At 35.9% G+C, this 17,736-nt stretch overlaps 1 protein-coding gene across 4 annotated transcripts in view; it reads right to left on the reverse strand.

Moving 5' to 3' along the window:
* Positions 1–17,736, reverse strand: part of EXOC6B (exocyst complex component 6B) — a 711,360-nt gene that overhangs the window by 379,214 nt on the left and 314,410 nt on the right. For all 4 annotated transcript variants that reach the window (XM_068984191.1, XM_068984200.1, XM_068984185.1 and 1 more), the window contains exon 8: positions 2,989–3,057. In XM_068984191.1, coding sequence (XP_068840292.1) covers positions 2,989–3,057 — 69 coding nt within the window. The remainder of the gene's footprint in view (positions 1–2,988; positions 3,058–17,736) is intronic.

Genomic DNA, 17,736 nt, shown 5'->3' on the forward strand with positions numbered 1-17,736 from the left:
ATGAATATTCAGTGGATGCCAGAAGTACTATCAGGAATTACTGAGTAAGGTATAGATTATGTAATAGATAGAATTAGTAAAACTGAATTCATCACACACACAAAAAATTAAGTTGGACCCCTACCTCATACTATATACAACAGTGAAAACAAGATGAATCAAAATTACAATGTGAATGGTAAAATGTTAAAGGTAATGTAAAAGGAACACTCTATGACCTGGAAGAGAGAGGGATTTTTCAAATAACGAAACTCAAAAAGTACAGCTTATAAGGTTACTACTGATTGACTTAATTATATTAAAATCAAAGATTTATATTTCATGAAAGATAACATAAGACAATCTGGTGGCAAACTGGAAAAAAGATATTTGCAATATCCTAAACTGTTAGTATCTACAATATTGGAAGAATGCCTGAAATGTCTCTTTCCAGCAAACAGAAAAAACAAAAACAAGATATCTGATAAAAAATTGAAGAAAGACTAAAAGTAGGCAGTTCAGAGAAGAAAAATCTCAAAGGATTAGTAAGTTCAAAAAGAGAAGTATAATGTTACCAGTAATCAGAAAAACGCAAATTAAAATGATATCAATATCCATCAGGTTATCAGAAATTAGAAATTGGTAAAATTAAATATTACACATATACCTTACAACAAAGACTTTCATACCTAAAGTATAGAAACTTACAAGTCCATAAGAGGGCATTTATTTGTTACAACAGAATATATTAGGCAACTTAAGAGTTGATTGAAGGGAATGGCAATCCATTCCAGCATTCCTGCCTGGAGAATCCCATGGACAGAGAAGCCTGGTGGGCCACAGTCCATGGGGTCACAAAGAGTTGGACACAACTGAGTGACTAACACACACTAAGGTAACATATAATTAAAACACAGCAAATACAAATGGGATCAATTAACTATCACATATAAGCAGGAGGCAATGAACTAAATATACAAACTAAACAGAGGAACAGATATTAAAAATAGTACAAAACAAAAGATATAAGAAATAGAACTAGGTCCATAAGACAATACTATTTGAATAAGTTAAAATCAAATACAAAGTTGCTATATACTTTTCAAAAACAAAAACATAACCATGATCATATGTTAAACATTATAGAGTTAGTATAATTGGGGATGAGAGACAAGTGGAGTTATGGACAGGGGATGAATGGAAAAACCATGATAAAATGCAATACAACAGGGGGCCTTGTATTTTTGTTTGTGACAAAAAAAGCATGTCACAAACTAAGATGCATATAATTTATTTAATTCTCCTGGTGGCTCAGATGGTAAAGCATATGACTTCAATGAGGGAGACCTGGGTTTGATCCCTGGGTTGTGAAGATCCCCTGGAAAAGGGAATAGCTACCAACTCCAGTATTCTTGCCTCCAGAATTCCATGGACAAAGGAGCCTGGCAGGCTACAGTCTATGCAGTGGCAAAGAGTCAGACACAACTGAGCGACTTTCACACACATGATATTAAAAAGAAGTAGTCAACTTATTTTAGATGTTTTGATACAATTTTATCTATATCTTGCTTCAGTCATCTCCGACTCTTTGTGACCCCATGGACTATACAGTCCATGGAATTCTCTGGGCCAGAATACTGGTATAGGTAGCTGTCCCCTTCTTCAGGGGATCTTCCCAACCTAGGGATCAAACCCAGGTCTCTGGTATTGCAGGCGGATTCTTTACCAGCTGAGCCACGAGGGAAGCCCCATTTTTATACAAAAGAACGATGAACAGAGAAAAGGAATACAGAGTGAGAAAAGAAGGAGAGGGGAAGAAGGAAGCAGATGGCAACAAGCGAGAGGAGGAAGAAGAGAAGAAGCTATCAGTTCTTTTCTCAAGCTACTAAAGTGAAGTCGCTCAGTAGTGTCCAACTCATTGAGACCCCATGGACTGCAGCCTACCAGGCTCCTCTGTCCATGGGATTTTCCAGGCAAGAGTACTGGAGTGGGCTGCCATTTCCTTCTCCGGGGATCTTCCCGACCCAGGGATCGAACTCAGGTCTCCCGCATTGCAGGCAGACACTTTACCCTCTGAGCCACCAGGGAAGCTCTCAAGTTACTGGAGGTTACCAAAAACACTTCAGGCTATAAAGTCCGCCCAAACTATCTGGAGTAATGATACTATGGTAAACATATAAGGAAAGAATATGGATAGGCATAGGCACTAGGCAATAAGACATATTCAAATAGACTGAAAACCTGATAGAAGATTCACTGAATTTTGTTATAAAATGTATTGATAATGGACTTTTCTTATCAATTTGTCTTTGATGATACTTTAGAGTTTAATTTTTTTACTGATTGTATGTATCTGTGTGTCTGCATGTAGGTATACTACCAAAAAGGATAAAGCGCCTTTCTTAGATTGACATTGATATCCACAGTATTTCTCCTCAGAGAGGTTCCTCTTTCCGTATGTGTTACATGACAAAGGAGTAATTACCATCAGGAATAAAAAAATGTTATTTTAATATTTAAAGATAGGCTATTGTTATATGAATGCCACATTTTAAAATTAACAGTAGAAATTCAAATTTGTGTCACTATTTTTAGCTATAATCTAATAATCTTTTGATGACTGACAGAAATCAATGTTACTAGTTACCACATATGACATGGCAAAGATAAATAAAAGATTCAAGAAGAAATGAAAAGATTATTTTTTAATAACTGATACTCCTTTAAAAAAGAAGAAGGGAGCAGCAGAGGATGAGATGGTTAAACAGAATCACTGACTCAACAGACATGAATTTGAACAAACTCTGGGAGATAGTGGAGGACAGAGGAGCCTGGTGTGCTATAGTCCACAGGGTCTCAAAAGTCAGACACGACTTAGTGATTGAACAACAATAACAATTCCTTAATAGTAGTTTCTTATTCCTTAATAATAAGAAGAAAAACTATCAAATATGAGAAAGCAGAGATTTGAATTCAATATAGTTTTATTAGGCAAAGCCAAAGACTTACCAAGACAGAATATATGTGTAGACATCGATAAACAGGAGAGAAATCAACCAAATCTTGGGCCCCAGGTACCTGCAAAACAACCAAAATTGTCACAAAATATTCAAACAAAGCTATGAAGAGCAACAGCACTTATTTTTAATACTGAAGTGTTAAAGCAAAACAAAGCATGCTTCAAGAAACCTCGTTTTACCATTTCAGTCATAGATTAAAAAACAATGAGGCTATCACCAAGGGTGGGACACAGAACTGAAGAACAGATAACAGAGAAGAGGAACAGGTGTCTCTGGTCTTGCATAGACCAGAGATACATTTGGAGGCTGCAGAAAAAAAGCAGGAAAGGGCATTAGAACCTATGTATATTTAAGACAGCATGCAGTCAAATACAGATATACTCCAAGAAGAGAGGGGAGATGATATTTTTAAAAATAAGATAATGAATGGAAAAATCAAACCTAGAGTATCAACAAATTATAGTATGAAAAATGCATACAGATTAATCCTAGACATCAAGAAAGGAAAGTAAAACAAAAAACTTCAGGTAAGAACTGCAATACAGCCACAGTGCTAAAACTGATTCATTACAATTGTGATGATGAATAAGTCACAATTTACTTTGACCTCAACTTCCTCATCTGAAAAAGGAAAATATTAGTTGACCTAAATAAATTTAATAAGAATAAAAGCAAACACTAAAAAGCAAGTATTAAGCAAAACAGAACAAAAAGGAAAAGACAAAATTACATGAAGAAATACAGCAGTCAAAATGAAGACTAAAATAAAACTAAAGACTAAATACAGACAAAGACTAAAGTGTTTAGTACAACACTAGTAACTGTATGATTCATCTGAATACGAGCAGCAGGCACAGCTAAATTGGATTGGGCTGATTCATGACTATAAGGTCAGTTTCCTTTACTTCATAAAAGTAAACCTCATATCTTCTTTGGGCGAACTGATTCTTCATCAGGATGCTGTTTCTAATGAAACCTATTCATCCTGCAATTCAATAGTACAATATCCACTTTCTTTTCCCTGCAAAACCATCACGTCTCTATATATTGGTTCAAATTTATTGGCTATTCTGTTTATTTGCTTTGCATCCATGAGGTCAGAAATTAAACCTCTATGTTTGGGAATCTCACTCAATATATTATGCATCTATAAACACTCCAAACAAATGTTTTTGTGACTCCAAAGACTGATAAGGTGCTCAAGATCCTACACCATGGCCAAAGCATAGTTTTACTTAAAAAAAAAAATCTAGAAGAGTTAGTGAGCACTGCCAAATTACTAAGAAAAACATTTCATGGGCAGGCACCATGTAAGTAAAGAAAAGTATGATTAAAAAGCATGTAAAAATTCTAACTTTAAGAATACAAATGGACATTCATTTTCATCTTAACACAAGGGGCAATAGGTGATCATTACAGGCACTCTTCTTTGAAATGACTACAACATTAAAGCACCTTCACAGTCGCTCCTCTTTGATTCTGAAGTGGAGATTTCAAGGAAATCTACTTTATTTTTCCAGAAAATCAGAGCCTACTAGTGACAACTGTAGCTAAGTGAAAAACAATTTCAAAAGAAGAAACATAGAAAATTCCCATAAAATTACATTTACAATAGTATTTAAATTACCTAAAAATTACATGTGTACATGAAAAAGACAAGAAAAGAAATGCATAGAAAGAATTACTTTGATCCGTATGGAAAATTAAACTTTTTCCTTTTATTTAGAATTAATGATTATAAAGTTATTTTTAGAAATATATACCTTTAAAAATATTTAAAACATTCTACTTAATTTTAAACAACAAATTTAATTACAACTTTGTTTCTATGTTCTTCATACTGATTATTTTGTTTTGCTTTGAACTCAAAGCCTTTCATTCAAAAGAAAACTGCTTCTAGCCATTGCTCAGGCAGAGTCTTAGCCCTTTCACATGTCAGACCCATCCTTAAAGAATGATCATCCCACCTTAGGGGACAATTTTCCAAGAAATCTGTGACAAATAACCTAATGGGGCCCTTTACTAATGGCATGAGAAGACTGGTTTTTCTGGACCAACTTAAAAATAGATATAATTAGAGAAGAGACAAAGGCCTTTTCTGTCATCTCCACCAAATATTTACAACCAAATCTATTCTCTGTTGAGGCTGTCTTGACATCATCATATTCAGCTTCTAACTGTTTAAAGTACTCTGACGCAGAAGGGCTGTCAATGCTATTTCTTAGCCTCTGAAACCATAATCCAGTTAAGTCCTCCTGAGGACATGCTTTCCTGCCTTGAAGGTGGTACACAGAAATCAAGATAAAAAGGAACAGAATGGGCCTTAAGTTCACAAACTTGACTTCCACCCTCCAAACAGTCTACTATTTAGAAATCATTTTTTCTTCATGCTCCCTTCTGTGAGGAACACTAGGAGCACTGTGAGGAAACCAGAGGAGTGCTGTGAGAAGAAAGGTATGTAAAGCATGCACTGACTCACGTTGCTTTGAGCTAAATGTGTTTTCTCTGCTTCCACTAATGAAAAAGAATCACATCTACAGAAAGGTGAAAGGAGGAGAGCAACATACACTGTACGTGAAGGAATGCTACACGTTCGGAAGGATAAGAAATGAACTTTCAAAAACCTAAATAAATGGGAGTGAGTGCCAGAACAAAAGGCAGTGTTTCCTGACTCAATAAATAGTCTGCTTCAAGGTCCACATTTTGCTCCCCATTTAAAATGCTAAATCTCTGTCAGAGCTGTCTTCATTCTTCTCCCCTCAGTTGTCCCTCCCTCCCCTCAAGTTGCAAAGAATGATTCAAGCAGGTTTAGGTTTCAGCTGGGACAGAGGGAGGGGTCCAAGGACACTTTCCTAAGCTAACAATGACTGCCTTTAATGGTTTCTGTCTCCTAACAAAAGCCATGACTCCGTCTTTATCAGCTTCATCTAATTTTTCCTTTCCAAAGTAAATAACACAGCCCTTGCATTTTACACATGTCCAACTCTGACAAATCATTATCGACTATGACTATAACTGATAAGAGATAACTTTGTGGTAGGACGCTGTCATTTCCTTTCATAAGGGCTTTCTTTCTGAGATATAGAAACATGATTAAAATAGTTAAACATTTCCTCTGTATGGCAGTCAGGAACTCAAGACATTAAGATACTGCAGTCTGTATTTTTCTAGTTCAAACAGATCTATCATCATACCAACAGAAGTTACAAACAATACACTTAAGATTATCCCACTTTTTTAACTAGTTGTTTTCCTTAAGAATTCACATGAAATAATTTCATCACCAAGGACAGCAGCTGCCTAATTCCCTATATAGTTTCTGAAGAGAGTATCTTCAAACCTCTTTATTATCAGGGAGGAGCCAATAGTAGGTAAAATTTTAGATTATGTAACTGAGAATTCCGGGCTTCCCAGGTGGTACTAGTGGTAAAGAACCCGCTTGCCAATGAAAGAGGCATAAAAGACATGGGTTCAATCCCTGAGTCAGGAAGATCCCCTGGAGGAGGGCATGGTAATCCACTCCAGTATTCATGCCTAGAATCCCATGGACAGAGGAGCCTGGTGGGCTATAGTCGATAGGGTTGCAAGGAGTCAGACACAACTGAAGTGACTTAACACACACACAACCAAGAAATTTATGCCTGGGAGCACACTATTTGTTGTTTTTCAGTCGCTCAGTCATGTCCAACTCTTTGCAACCCCATGGACTGCAGCATACCAGGTTTCCCTGTCCACCATCTCCCAGACCTTGCTCAAACTCATGTTCATAGAGTCGGTGATGCCATCCAACCATCTCATCCTCCGAGTCCCTTTCTCCTCCTGCCTTCAATCTTTCCCAGCAACAGGGTCTTTTCTAATGAGTCAGCTCTTTGCATCAGGTGGCCAAAGTATTGGAGCTTCAGCTTCAGCGTCAGTCCTTCCAATGAATATTCAGACTGATTTTCTTTAGGATTAACTGGTTTGATCTCCTTGAAGCCCTAGGGACTCTCAAGAGCCTTCTTCAACACCACAGTTTAAAAGCATCAATTCTTTGGCGCTCAGCCTTCTTTATGGTCCAACTCTCACATCCATGCATGACTACTGGAAAAACCATAGCTTTGACTCAATGGACCTTTGTTGGCAATGTAATGGCTCTGCTTTTTAATCAGCTTTCTAAGTTTGTCATAACTTTTCTTCCAAGGAGCAAGCATCATTTAATTTCATGGCTGCAGTCACCATCTGCAGTGATTTTGGAACCCAATAAAATAAAGTCTATCACTGTTTCCATTGTTTCTCCATCTCTCTGTCATGAAGTGATGGGACCAGATGCCATGATCTTCATTTTCTGAATGTTGAAAAAATGTTGAAAAGCCAGGTTTTTCACTCTTCTCTTTCACTTTCATCAAGAGGTTCTTTAGTTCCTCTTCACTTTCTGCCATAAGGGTGGTGTTATCTGCATATCTGAAGTTATTGATATTTCTCCCGCCAATCTTGATTTCAGCTTTCCTTCATCCAGCCCAGCATCTCACATGATGTACTCTGCATATAAGTTAAATAAGCAAGGTGACAATACACAGCCTTGACATACTCCTTTCCCAATTTTAAACCAGTCCATTGTTCTATGTCTGGTTCTAACTGTTGCTTCTTGACCTGCATACAGGTTTCTCAGGAGGCAGGTAAGGTGGCAGGTAAGGAGAGCACAATGTAATATTATATAAATTAAGAGATTGCTAGTGCTAAGTCGCTTCAATCATGCCCAATTCTATGCAATCCTATGGACCACAGCCCTCCAGGCTCCTCTGTCCATGGTATTCTGCAGGCAAGAATCCTGGAGTGGATTGTCATTCCCTTCTCCAGGGGATTTTCCCAACCCAGGGATCGAACCTGCATCTCTTAAGTCTCCTACATTGGCAGGTGGGTTCTTTACCACTAGCACCACTTGGAAAGCCCATGAAATTAAGAAAACTTGGATATATTTTAAATTAACAGATAATAATAAGCTGCTAAAATAATCTATGGATGCCCGGCCTACCACATCCACAGAGAGATATCATCGAGGCAACAACTACATTCAACAATTATACATTCACATACCCACCAGCAATCATGTGCCATGAGATACCAATCTATAACGCTAATTTGACTGTTTCAATCTTATATACCTACAATTAAAATTAACAGCTTTAGTCAAAGCAATTATTCCTAATTATTGTGTATAGACTATTTGTTGTTAAATACCATTATATCCATCAATACACCAGCTGTCACATGATGCCACTACATAGATGGCAAAAAGAGTCTGGAGACAGAGGATATTATAAAATAAGAAAAGCTAATTTATAAATAGGATTAATGAAAAGCACCTAGAAAAAAACAGTCTATGAACCTCTGCACACAACATACATTAGATAAGATATAAAGATTCAGGGGAGAAATGGGAATATCAGATATCAAGAAGAAAAGAAAGACTATTTCTCATTATGAAATTCTTGAGAAACATCAGGATTTGGTTTTATGATATGTTTTTCTTCTTTTCTAATATATCTTAGTTAAAGTCAAAGGAAATCTCTGAAAATGGAAAGGTTAGTGGATAAGTTAGTCTCTTAAATGATAAGGAAAATGATTTAGTTTCTTTAAAGGTGATTTTTATTTTAAAATAATGACACTCAAGCTTTATCAGATATATTCATTTAATATTTTTATAACACAACCTTCCCCCTCAAAAAAACAGAGTTAGAATTTAGTTCTCTCCATAACTTTAAAGGCTCACTAGTGAATGGAGGTGGGGGAAAGAGTATCTGCAGGTAACAATCAGATAAAACTGTTTTCCCTCTAAGTAGGCCCGGGAGATACACACACACACACACACACGCACACACACACACACACACACACACCCATTTATTTTTTTCTCATGAACTCTTTCAAAGCAGGTGGATCTTCCAAAAAGAGAAAGACAGAAGTTTGTAAAAAATTTAGATATGCTTCTCACTAATTATTTGGGTCATTCTTGATCTTGAAAATACTTTTTGATTACCACTTAACATAAAAGAGAATTTTGGTACTTTGGTTTCTTGGTATTGATAAATGAATGTAGGGACTTGGTACCTATTTCTGAAAATTACTTGGATCTCAAGTCACTAAAATGTACCAGGTATTTTTCTCAAGAGAGAAAACAACAAATGATTAGCTAAAGGGCACTGCCTTTGAATTCAGAAGATCCAACTGTGACTGCCTGTATTATGTACAGAAGCCAAGAAGTACCTGGCAAACATTTTTTTACCAGTGTGCATTTCTGAACTATTTGACTTACAAATTTCAGAGGGAAAAAGGGTAAAATTCATTTGGACATAAGCTCTAACAGAGCTGGACTAACACCACAGACACACCAACAAACTAGAAGATAGGATTCTAAGTGGCTAGATTGAGTAAAAGCATGAAAAACACTCTAAGCCTTCGAACACACAAGAATACCCTGACCAGAGCCCTACCCTAAAAGTACAGCATTTTTCCATTGAGCATCTCACAAATTATTCAACTTCTTCCTGCAAAATCCCTAAGTAAATTACCACTTAATTTACTCAAGTGTTTGCACTAAACAGAAGAAAATCAGGAAAGATAACAGCATTTCTCCTTATTGAGGCATTACAAAACACCTTGCAACCAAATCAAATGAGAGTCCTTTAAGAATTCTCTGCTTGAACCTGAACACTTAGGAAATAAAAATTCAACTGATCTTTATTTTACAATGGTCTACTGTATGCTAGGTCTTCCCTCATAGCTCGGTCGGTAAAGAATCTGCTGGGTCTAGGAGACCTGGCTTCGATTCCTGGATTGGGAAGATCCCCTGGAGAAGGAAAGGGCAACCCACTCCAGTATTCTTACCTGGAGAATCCCATGGACAGAGGGGCCTGGCAGGCTACAGTCCACGGGGTCGTAAGAGTCGGACACGACTTAGCAACTGAAGAGAGAGAGAGAGACTGCATGCTAAGAAACTCTAAACTATCAGGCAAAAAGGAAATTTAGCATGAATGTGGTATTAAATATAAAAGTTCTAAGAGGAGGAAAAGTTAAGCTAATCAAAAGTAGGTAGAAGAAAATCTTATTATAGGTAAAGAACTAATATCCCTAATATATAAGCAAATCATAAAAACTGAAGGGGGAAAAAAATCAGAAAAAAATGGGTAAAAAAACAAACAGATAGCTTACTGGGGAAAAAAATACAAATGCCTCTCAAACTTCTCAGATACCACATTTCGCCCATAGTAATAGGAATGCAAATTAAAACTATACAGAGATACTATTTTTCATTTATGCAACTGGCAAAAAATCAAAAACTTAACAAAATTCTCCCTGAAAGAAGCTGTAAGAAAATAAGCATTTCATACATGGCTGGTAGTGGGGAGGTGCAGAAAATGGTTCAACTTCTATGCAGCAGAATTTCACATTATCCAACAAGAATATACATGCATTTATCCCTTGAATCAGCAATCTAGAAACCTACCCTGAAGAAACATCTCCAACTATACATAAAACCATTCTCAGGTTTTGGGGTTTACTATAAAACTTTTTTTTTAAGTTTTAAGGTGTTTTGCATAGAGGAAAATCCATCCTTTCTAGTGCCAACTTTCTAGAACAACTTTATGTTCTAAAACAATCCATCTAGTCCTATAAGCACCGTCACAATCTAGATTTTAAAAGAAGGTTCCACCACCCCCAAAATTTCCGTCATGCCCCTCTGTAGTCACATTTCTCCGTAATGTTCAGCCCTTGCCAAACACTGATCCATTTCCTGTCCCTAGAGTTTTGCCTTTTCAAGAATGTCATATAAAGAGATTCATACCGTATGTAACCTTTGAATCTGGCTTCTTTCATTCAGCATAATGCATTTGAGATTCATTTGTGTTATTTCATGTATCTATAGTTTACTTCTTTTTACTTCAAAGTGACACTCTAATTATGGATATACCATGGTTCATTTATCTCTTCATTCACTGAAGAACACTTGGGTTGCTTCTACTTTCTGCAATGTATGAATAAAGTTGCTATAAAAATTCAGGTAGATGTTACTGTGTAAACATAATGGGTAAATTCCTAGGAGTGAGACTGCTGGGTCATACGGTAAGTGTATGTTCAACTTTATAAATTCACTAACAGACTCTTTTCCAAACTGACTAAACCATTTTGCATTTTAACAGCAAATGCACAGCTGTCCTGCACCCTGCCAGTACCTGGTATTGTCAGTATTTTGTTGAGCTAATTAAAATAGCTCTATAATAGAAACACTATACTTTTACAGGAAAAGATTAGAAATCATTAAATTCCTACATACAGGAGATTAGCTGAATAAACTATGGTACATTCAAAAATGGAGTACAATTTAGTAGTAAAAATAGAACAAGAACAATTTCCAGGAACTGATATGAAAATTATTATTTTCAGGATATATTTTCAAATTAAAAAAAAAGTACAAAACATATATATGCATTATGCTGTTAATGTTATATAAGGTATGGGAAAGAGTATGTACACACGCCACAAACACAAACTCACAATATTGATTACTTATAAAGGGTGGGTAAGATCAGGAGGGAGAGAGAAAGAGAAGAGTGGGATTTCAGTGAACATACTGTCCTATATAACTCTGCCTTTTGAACCATGTTCATATTTTATATAGTCAAAAAATTAATAAGGATAGGAAACCTCCAAAAATTACACAAAAAGAAACATATGAGCCTAAGAATATATAAATTGGATAATGAGCACACACGAGAAACTAAAATAGCCAACAAACATCTGAACAAAACACTTTGAACAATATAGCTCCACTGCATTTAAGACGAAAAGAACAGCAAAGAAATCTTGAACTTAGTAAGTTTACTGCTTTTAGTGATATATGCATAGAAATTCTGAAACTATTTTGGGTATTATAAGTAGGCAAATGAGTAAATATTTTAATACTCTGGGAGCCAGAATTCTCAGACACAAATATGCAACAGATAAGGAAGAACTATGATATCAGGTTTAAATTAGAAGCATCAGATTTAACTTACAATTTATAAAAGTATCTCTGTCAGTGTAGTATGTATATTTCTTAATTCTGTCCACAAAAGGAGCATACCCAATGCCCATATCTTGGTTTCTAAATACCGTTCTCCAGTAAAAGGAACAAGAACTCCTTGACAAAATAGCTAATGCTGCGGCTGGGGCAAAACCTGGAGTGAATCAATCCTGTGCGAGAAAACAAATGAAGTGCTCCGAACTGACAAAGACACAGCAGAGGACAATGGATGAGACTCCCACTAACAAAACTGGGAGCAAATGGAGAATCAAAATGAAAGAAAGGATGAACTATAGCCTGTTGTATATTTAAAAATATATATAGGTGCCAACACTGAGACAAAAAAGAAAAAAGCAAAGGGAGAAAAGTAAATTTCTTCTTTTAGAAGAATGCCAACCAATCAACGTGAATCAAATGGTAAAGAGAGAAAAAACACTGCTTTATAATCACCATAGTAATACATGATTCAGGAAAGAATCATCAATCCTAAAACCAATAGGTGAAAAACAGTGGAGAAATCTGGTAGACACCACCTTAATCAACTGTGCACTCCCTGATACAATGCACTGAAAAGAACATACTACTTCTTTTGTAATATTCTTGCCAAAATTATTAACCTGAATCTAATCATGGGGGTATACCATATGTACCTAAATATAAGAACATTAGAGAATAAATATACATTAAAATTAAATGTAACATGTGATACATGTCTACATATGTTTGCAGGAAAATAAATGAAAGAAAAAACTGCTATAATATTGGGACAACTGGGAAAATTTGTATATAAGTTATATATTAAATTCTTGAGTGTGATTATTTTATTGTGATAATGTGGAAGGATATCATTCTCAGAAAACAAGTCAATGTACTGAGAGTTCAAATATGATGGATAAAATATACCACTTTCTTTCAAATGACAAATTTAACAGGGACAGTGGGGAAGAATGAAGAATAAAATTGACTTTGAAAATCATTTTTCTGACAGAAAAGGCTCCAAACTTAATAATGGATTATTAAGTGAAGAGTCTGTGCGTGTGTATGTGTGTATTCAATATATCACACTGTACGTCAATTATACTTTAATTGACATGTAGCATATTTAATTAAAAGTTTTTATAAATAAGTAAAAGATAAATAAGTACAGAAGAGGTGAGATTCAATTAGTCCTCATGGAAAAGTAGAATTTGGTATTATAAAGATGGAATGGGGGAAAGTACATTCCCTATTCGGGGTTAATAGCAACTTAGCACATAGTTAAAGTGGTGGCTGAAAAAGCAATGAGTACATAAGGCAGCTATTCAAGAAGACCTGAAAAGATAGGTGGACTTTTATAATTAAGGCAAATAATTTCAAAACAAAATTTTATACTAACAGAAAATGAAAAAAATTTTAAGATCCTAAATCAATGTGAGCCATAATAAATTTCTGCCAAAGGATAGATTTAAAAGATCAAACACTAGGAATAAGAAAAGCAAAATAGAATACCTAAAGCATGTCACACTTCATTCAGCTTGGTCAACTGTCTTTATTGCCACCTGTTTATAAATATAGGTGCTTACTTTTCATCTGATTACATTTATTCTTAAAAGACCAGTTTTCATCAAGACAGAAATGGAAAATGCAAAGCCAGCAGGGGTTAGTGGATACAGGGAATCAGCAAAGCAGGCCAGCACATTAAGTGTATTCTCTTAACAGATATACTGGACTACTACTCATTTTTACAATTAACTATTGTCATTATTTTTTCCCAAACATGTGGTCCTAACATTTTATCTTCCATTTTCCTATTTTTATTACATACTTGTTAAAAGTAATAATATATTTCCCTCAGCACCTGCACAAATAAGATGATAAATAGTAATATCCAACATGCAAACACAACAGGGATTGTGGATTAGTGGAAAAACCATATCCTTTGCAGCAACCTTGCTGCTCAGTGCTGGAATGTTACTACCATGCTTAGAAAGAGACTAGGTTAGAAATACAGATTTTTTATGTGAATTCAACTAACTTTAAAAGTTGAAAACTAACTCTAAAACTTTTAAGCCCTGTATAAGCCAACAACCATTCTGGAAGCTGTTTCTGGTCCATGGGTTACCCAAATGTAACCTCTAATCTAAACTATAAAGGTATTAATAGCATCCTTTATTTCACTTTAACTTTCTGAGAAATAACACTCATTTTGTTACCTTCCTCTCAAAAGAAAATTCTGAAATAAACAGCTTGAAATTTGGATCGAGTATCATAATAACCACAATTTCACATAAGCATTTTAACATTAATTAATTATTGTCACTACTTTATAGGTGAGAAAAGAGATGCTTAGAGAAATTACAGGACTTCCTCCAATAGCACAAAAGCTGACAGAACTTACACTTTCTAAATACGAATCTTGTATTTTTTTACAATCACCTCGTCATGGACTGAACTGTGTCTCCTCAAAATTCATATGTTAAAGCCCAAATTCACAAAGTGACTGCATTTGAAAATAGTACCTTTAAGGAGGTAATTAAAGTTAAATAAAGTCATAAAGCTGGAACCCTAATATAATAGTACAATGTGTTTATAAGAAGAGGAAGACATACCAGGGGCATGCAAGCAGAGAAAAAGCTATGTGAGGACATAGCAAGAAGGTGTCCATTTGCAAGCCAAGAAGAGAGGCCTGAGGATAAACCAACCCCGCTGGCACTTTGATCTTAAGAGTTTCACCCTCCAGAACTGTGAGAAAATAAATTTCTGTTGTTTAAGCCATGCAACCTGTGGAATTCTGATATGGCAGAAAGACATCTCAGAAGACTTTACACTAACTATACAACACTTGTATTTAAATTAGCACTTGCATCCTGTTAAACACTCATTACAAAAGACACCCACCAACTCTTAAGCGTTAAACCTGACATGGATCATTTATTTGATCCAAACTATATTAAGAGCTGTGTGGGTAACAGTGACCACTGCTTACTAACAGTATGTAAACAAATTAAGAGAGGTAACAAACTAGAATATGAGATGTGCCAGAAATGTGGCAACAATGAAGTATTCTAACTGCACAACAAAGGAAAATATATGCAAGGTGAAAAGACAGCCTTCTGAATGGGAGAAAATAATAGCAAATGAAGCAACTGACAAACAACTAATCTCAAAAATATACAAGCAACTTATGCAGCTCAATTCCAGAAAAATAAACGACCCAATCAAAAAATGGGCCAAAGAACTAAATAGACATTTCTCCAAAGAAGACATACGGATGGCTAACAAACACATGAAAAGATGCTCAACATCACTCATTATCAGAGAAATGCAAATCAAAACCACAATGAGGTACCACTTCACACCAGTCAGAATGGCTGCGATCCAAAAATCTGCAAGCAATAAATGCTGGAGAGGGTGTGGAGAAAAGGGAACCCTCCTACACTGTTGGTGGGAATGCAAACTAGTACAGCCACTATGGAGAACAGTGTGGAGATTCCTTAAAAAATTGCAAATAGAACTACCTTATGACCCAGCAATCCCACTGCTGGGTATACACACCGAGGAAACCAGAATTGAAAGAGACACATGTACCCCAATGTTCATCGCAGCACTGTTTATAATAGCCAGGACATGGAAACAACCTAGATGTCCATCAGCAGATGAATGGATAAGAAAGCTTTGGTACATGTACACAATGGAGTATTACTCAGCCGTTAAAAAGAATTCATTTGAATCAGTTCTGATGAGATGGATGAAACTGGAGCCGATTATACAGAGTGAAGTAAGCCAGAAAGAAAAACACCAATACAGTATACTAACACATATATATGGAATTTAGAAAGATGGCAATGATGACCCTGTATGCAAGACAGGAAAAAAGACACAGCTGTGTATAACGGACTTTTGGACTCAGAGAGAGAGGGAGAGGGCGGGATGATTTGGGAGAATGGCATTCTATCATGTATACTATCATGTAAGAATTGAATCGCCAGTCTATGTCTGACGCAGGATACAGCATGCTTGGGGCTGGTGCATGGGGATCACCCACAGAGATGTTATGGGGAGGGAGGTGGGAGGGGGTTTCATGTTTGGGAACACATGTAAGAATTAAAGATTTTAAAATTTAATTAAAAAAATAAAAATAAAAATAAAAATAAAAATAAAAAAAAAAGAATGCAGAAGCTCTAAGTAACTTTAGAACAAAGCAGAAATCATAGGCCCTGCTTCTTCAAATGATGTCTTACTCAATATTGCTTTATTTCAATTGACTTTGTTTGTTTGTTTACAGTAGATGGTTATCATCACCATTTTCTGGTACATCATCAAAAAATATATCAAGATATATTTCACCTTTATTGCAAAAAAAAGCACAGTCAGAATGCCACAGTGTTAACTATTACATACTGGTAGCATTGTAAGTGCCAAGCACCATGACAAAACATCACATAAATTACTTCAGTCAATCCTCACCACAACCCTACTCTGTAGGTATTACTGGCCACTTTCTCACAATTAATGTATCATCTTAAATGGTTCTTTGCACTCTATCTTCCAATATTTAAAAAATAATATTTCTGATGATTCTAATACATTCTCATACTAAACTGTTCACTACTTCTGAAGATTTTTAAAGTTCTGTTTAGACATTTAGAAAAAAGCAATAACATCTGCATATACCACAGTAACATATAAAGATTCAAAACGGATTTCTAACATCAAAACAAGTGCACCACACTCCACCCTCCCCACGAAGCAGCAAAGGTCCCATCACAACTGGAGGGCATACACAGTCCACATGAGGGACAGCCTATGAGCACCTGGTTCTGGTGGCCAGGGAAGACCATGCTTCCAGGCCACACGGATCATATCCTATAAAGCACACTCCTTTAAGACTGAGAGAAACAGCTGTTTCACCTAACACATTTAGACAGAGAGTTGGGCTAAAGAAGAGACAAAGGAACATATTTCAAAACCAAATAAGGAGACATATGCCCTGAAAAAGATCTTGATGAAACAGAGATAAGCAATCAACCTGATAAAGAATTTAAAGTAACAGTCATAAAGATATTCACCAAACTCAGGAGTAAAATGAATGAATACAGTGAAATCCTCACCAAAAAGATAAAAAATATAAGAAAGTACTAATCAGCAGTTATAACTCACTGAAAAATACACTTTGGGGATTCAACAGCAGATTGGATTAAAATATAAGAGAGATCAATGAGCTGGAATAAAAACATGGGCATCACCTAGAAAAAGGAGTAAAGTGAAAAAAGAATTTTAAAAAGTGAATATACCTCAAGGGATCTCTGAGATAACATCAAATGGAAATATGTTCACATTATAGAAGTTTCAGAAGGGAAAGATAAGAGAAAGGGTCAGAAAACTTATTTGAAAAAATAATGGCTGAAAAACTTGCCCAGGCTGGGGAAGGAAACAGACATCCAGGTCTAGAAGTCAAGAGACTTACAAGAAAGATGACACCAAGGAGAACTACACCAAGACACATTATAATTAAAATGGTAAGAGTAAGTAAGAGAGAACCCTAACAGCAATAAGAGAAAAACAACTTCATTCATTCATTCATTTCAGTCGCTCAGTCGTGTCTGACTCTGCAACCCCATGAACCGCAGCACGCCAGGGGCTCCCTGTCCATCACCAACTCCTGTAATCTACCCAAACCCATGTCCACTGAGTCAGTGATGCCATCCAACCATCTCA

This window comes from Capricornis sumatraensis, chromosome 1 (assembly GCF_032405125.1).
Source record: "Capricornis sumatraensis isolate serow.1 chromosome 1, serow.2, whole genome shotgun sequence".
Taxonomy (NCBI): domain Eukaryota; kingdom Metazoa; phylum Chordata; class Mammalia; order Artiodactyla; family Bovidae; genus Capricornis; species Capricornis sumatraensis.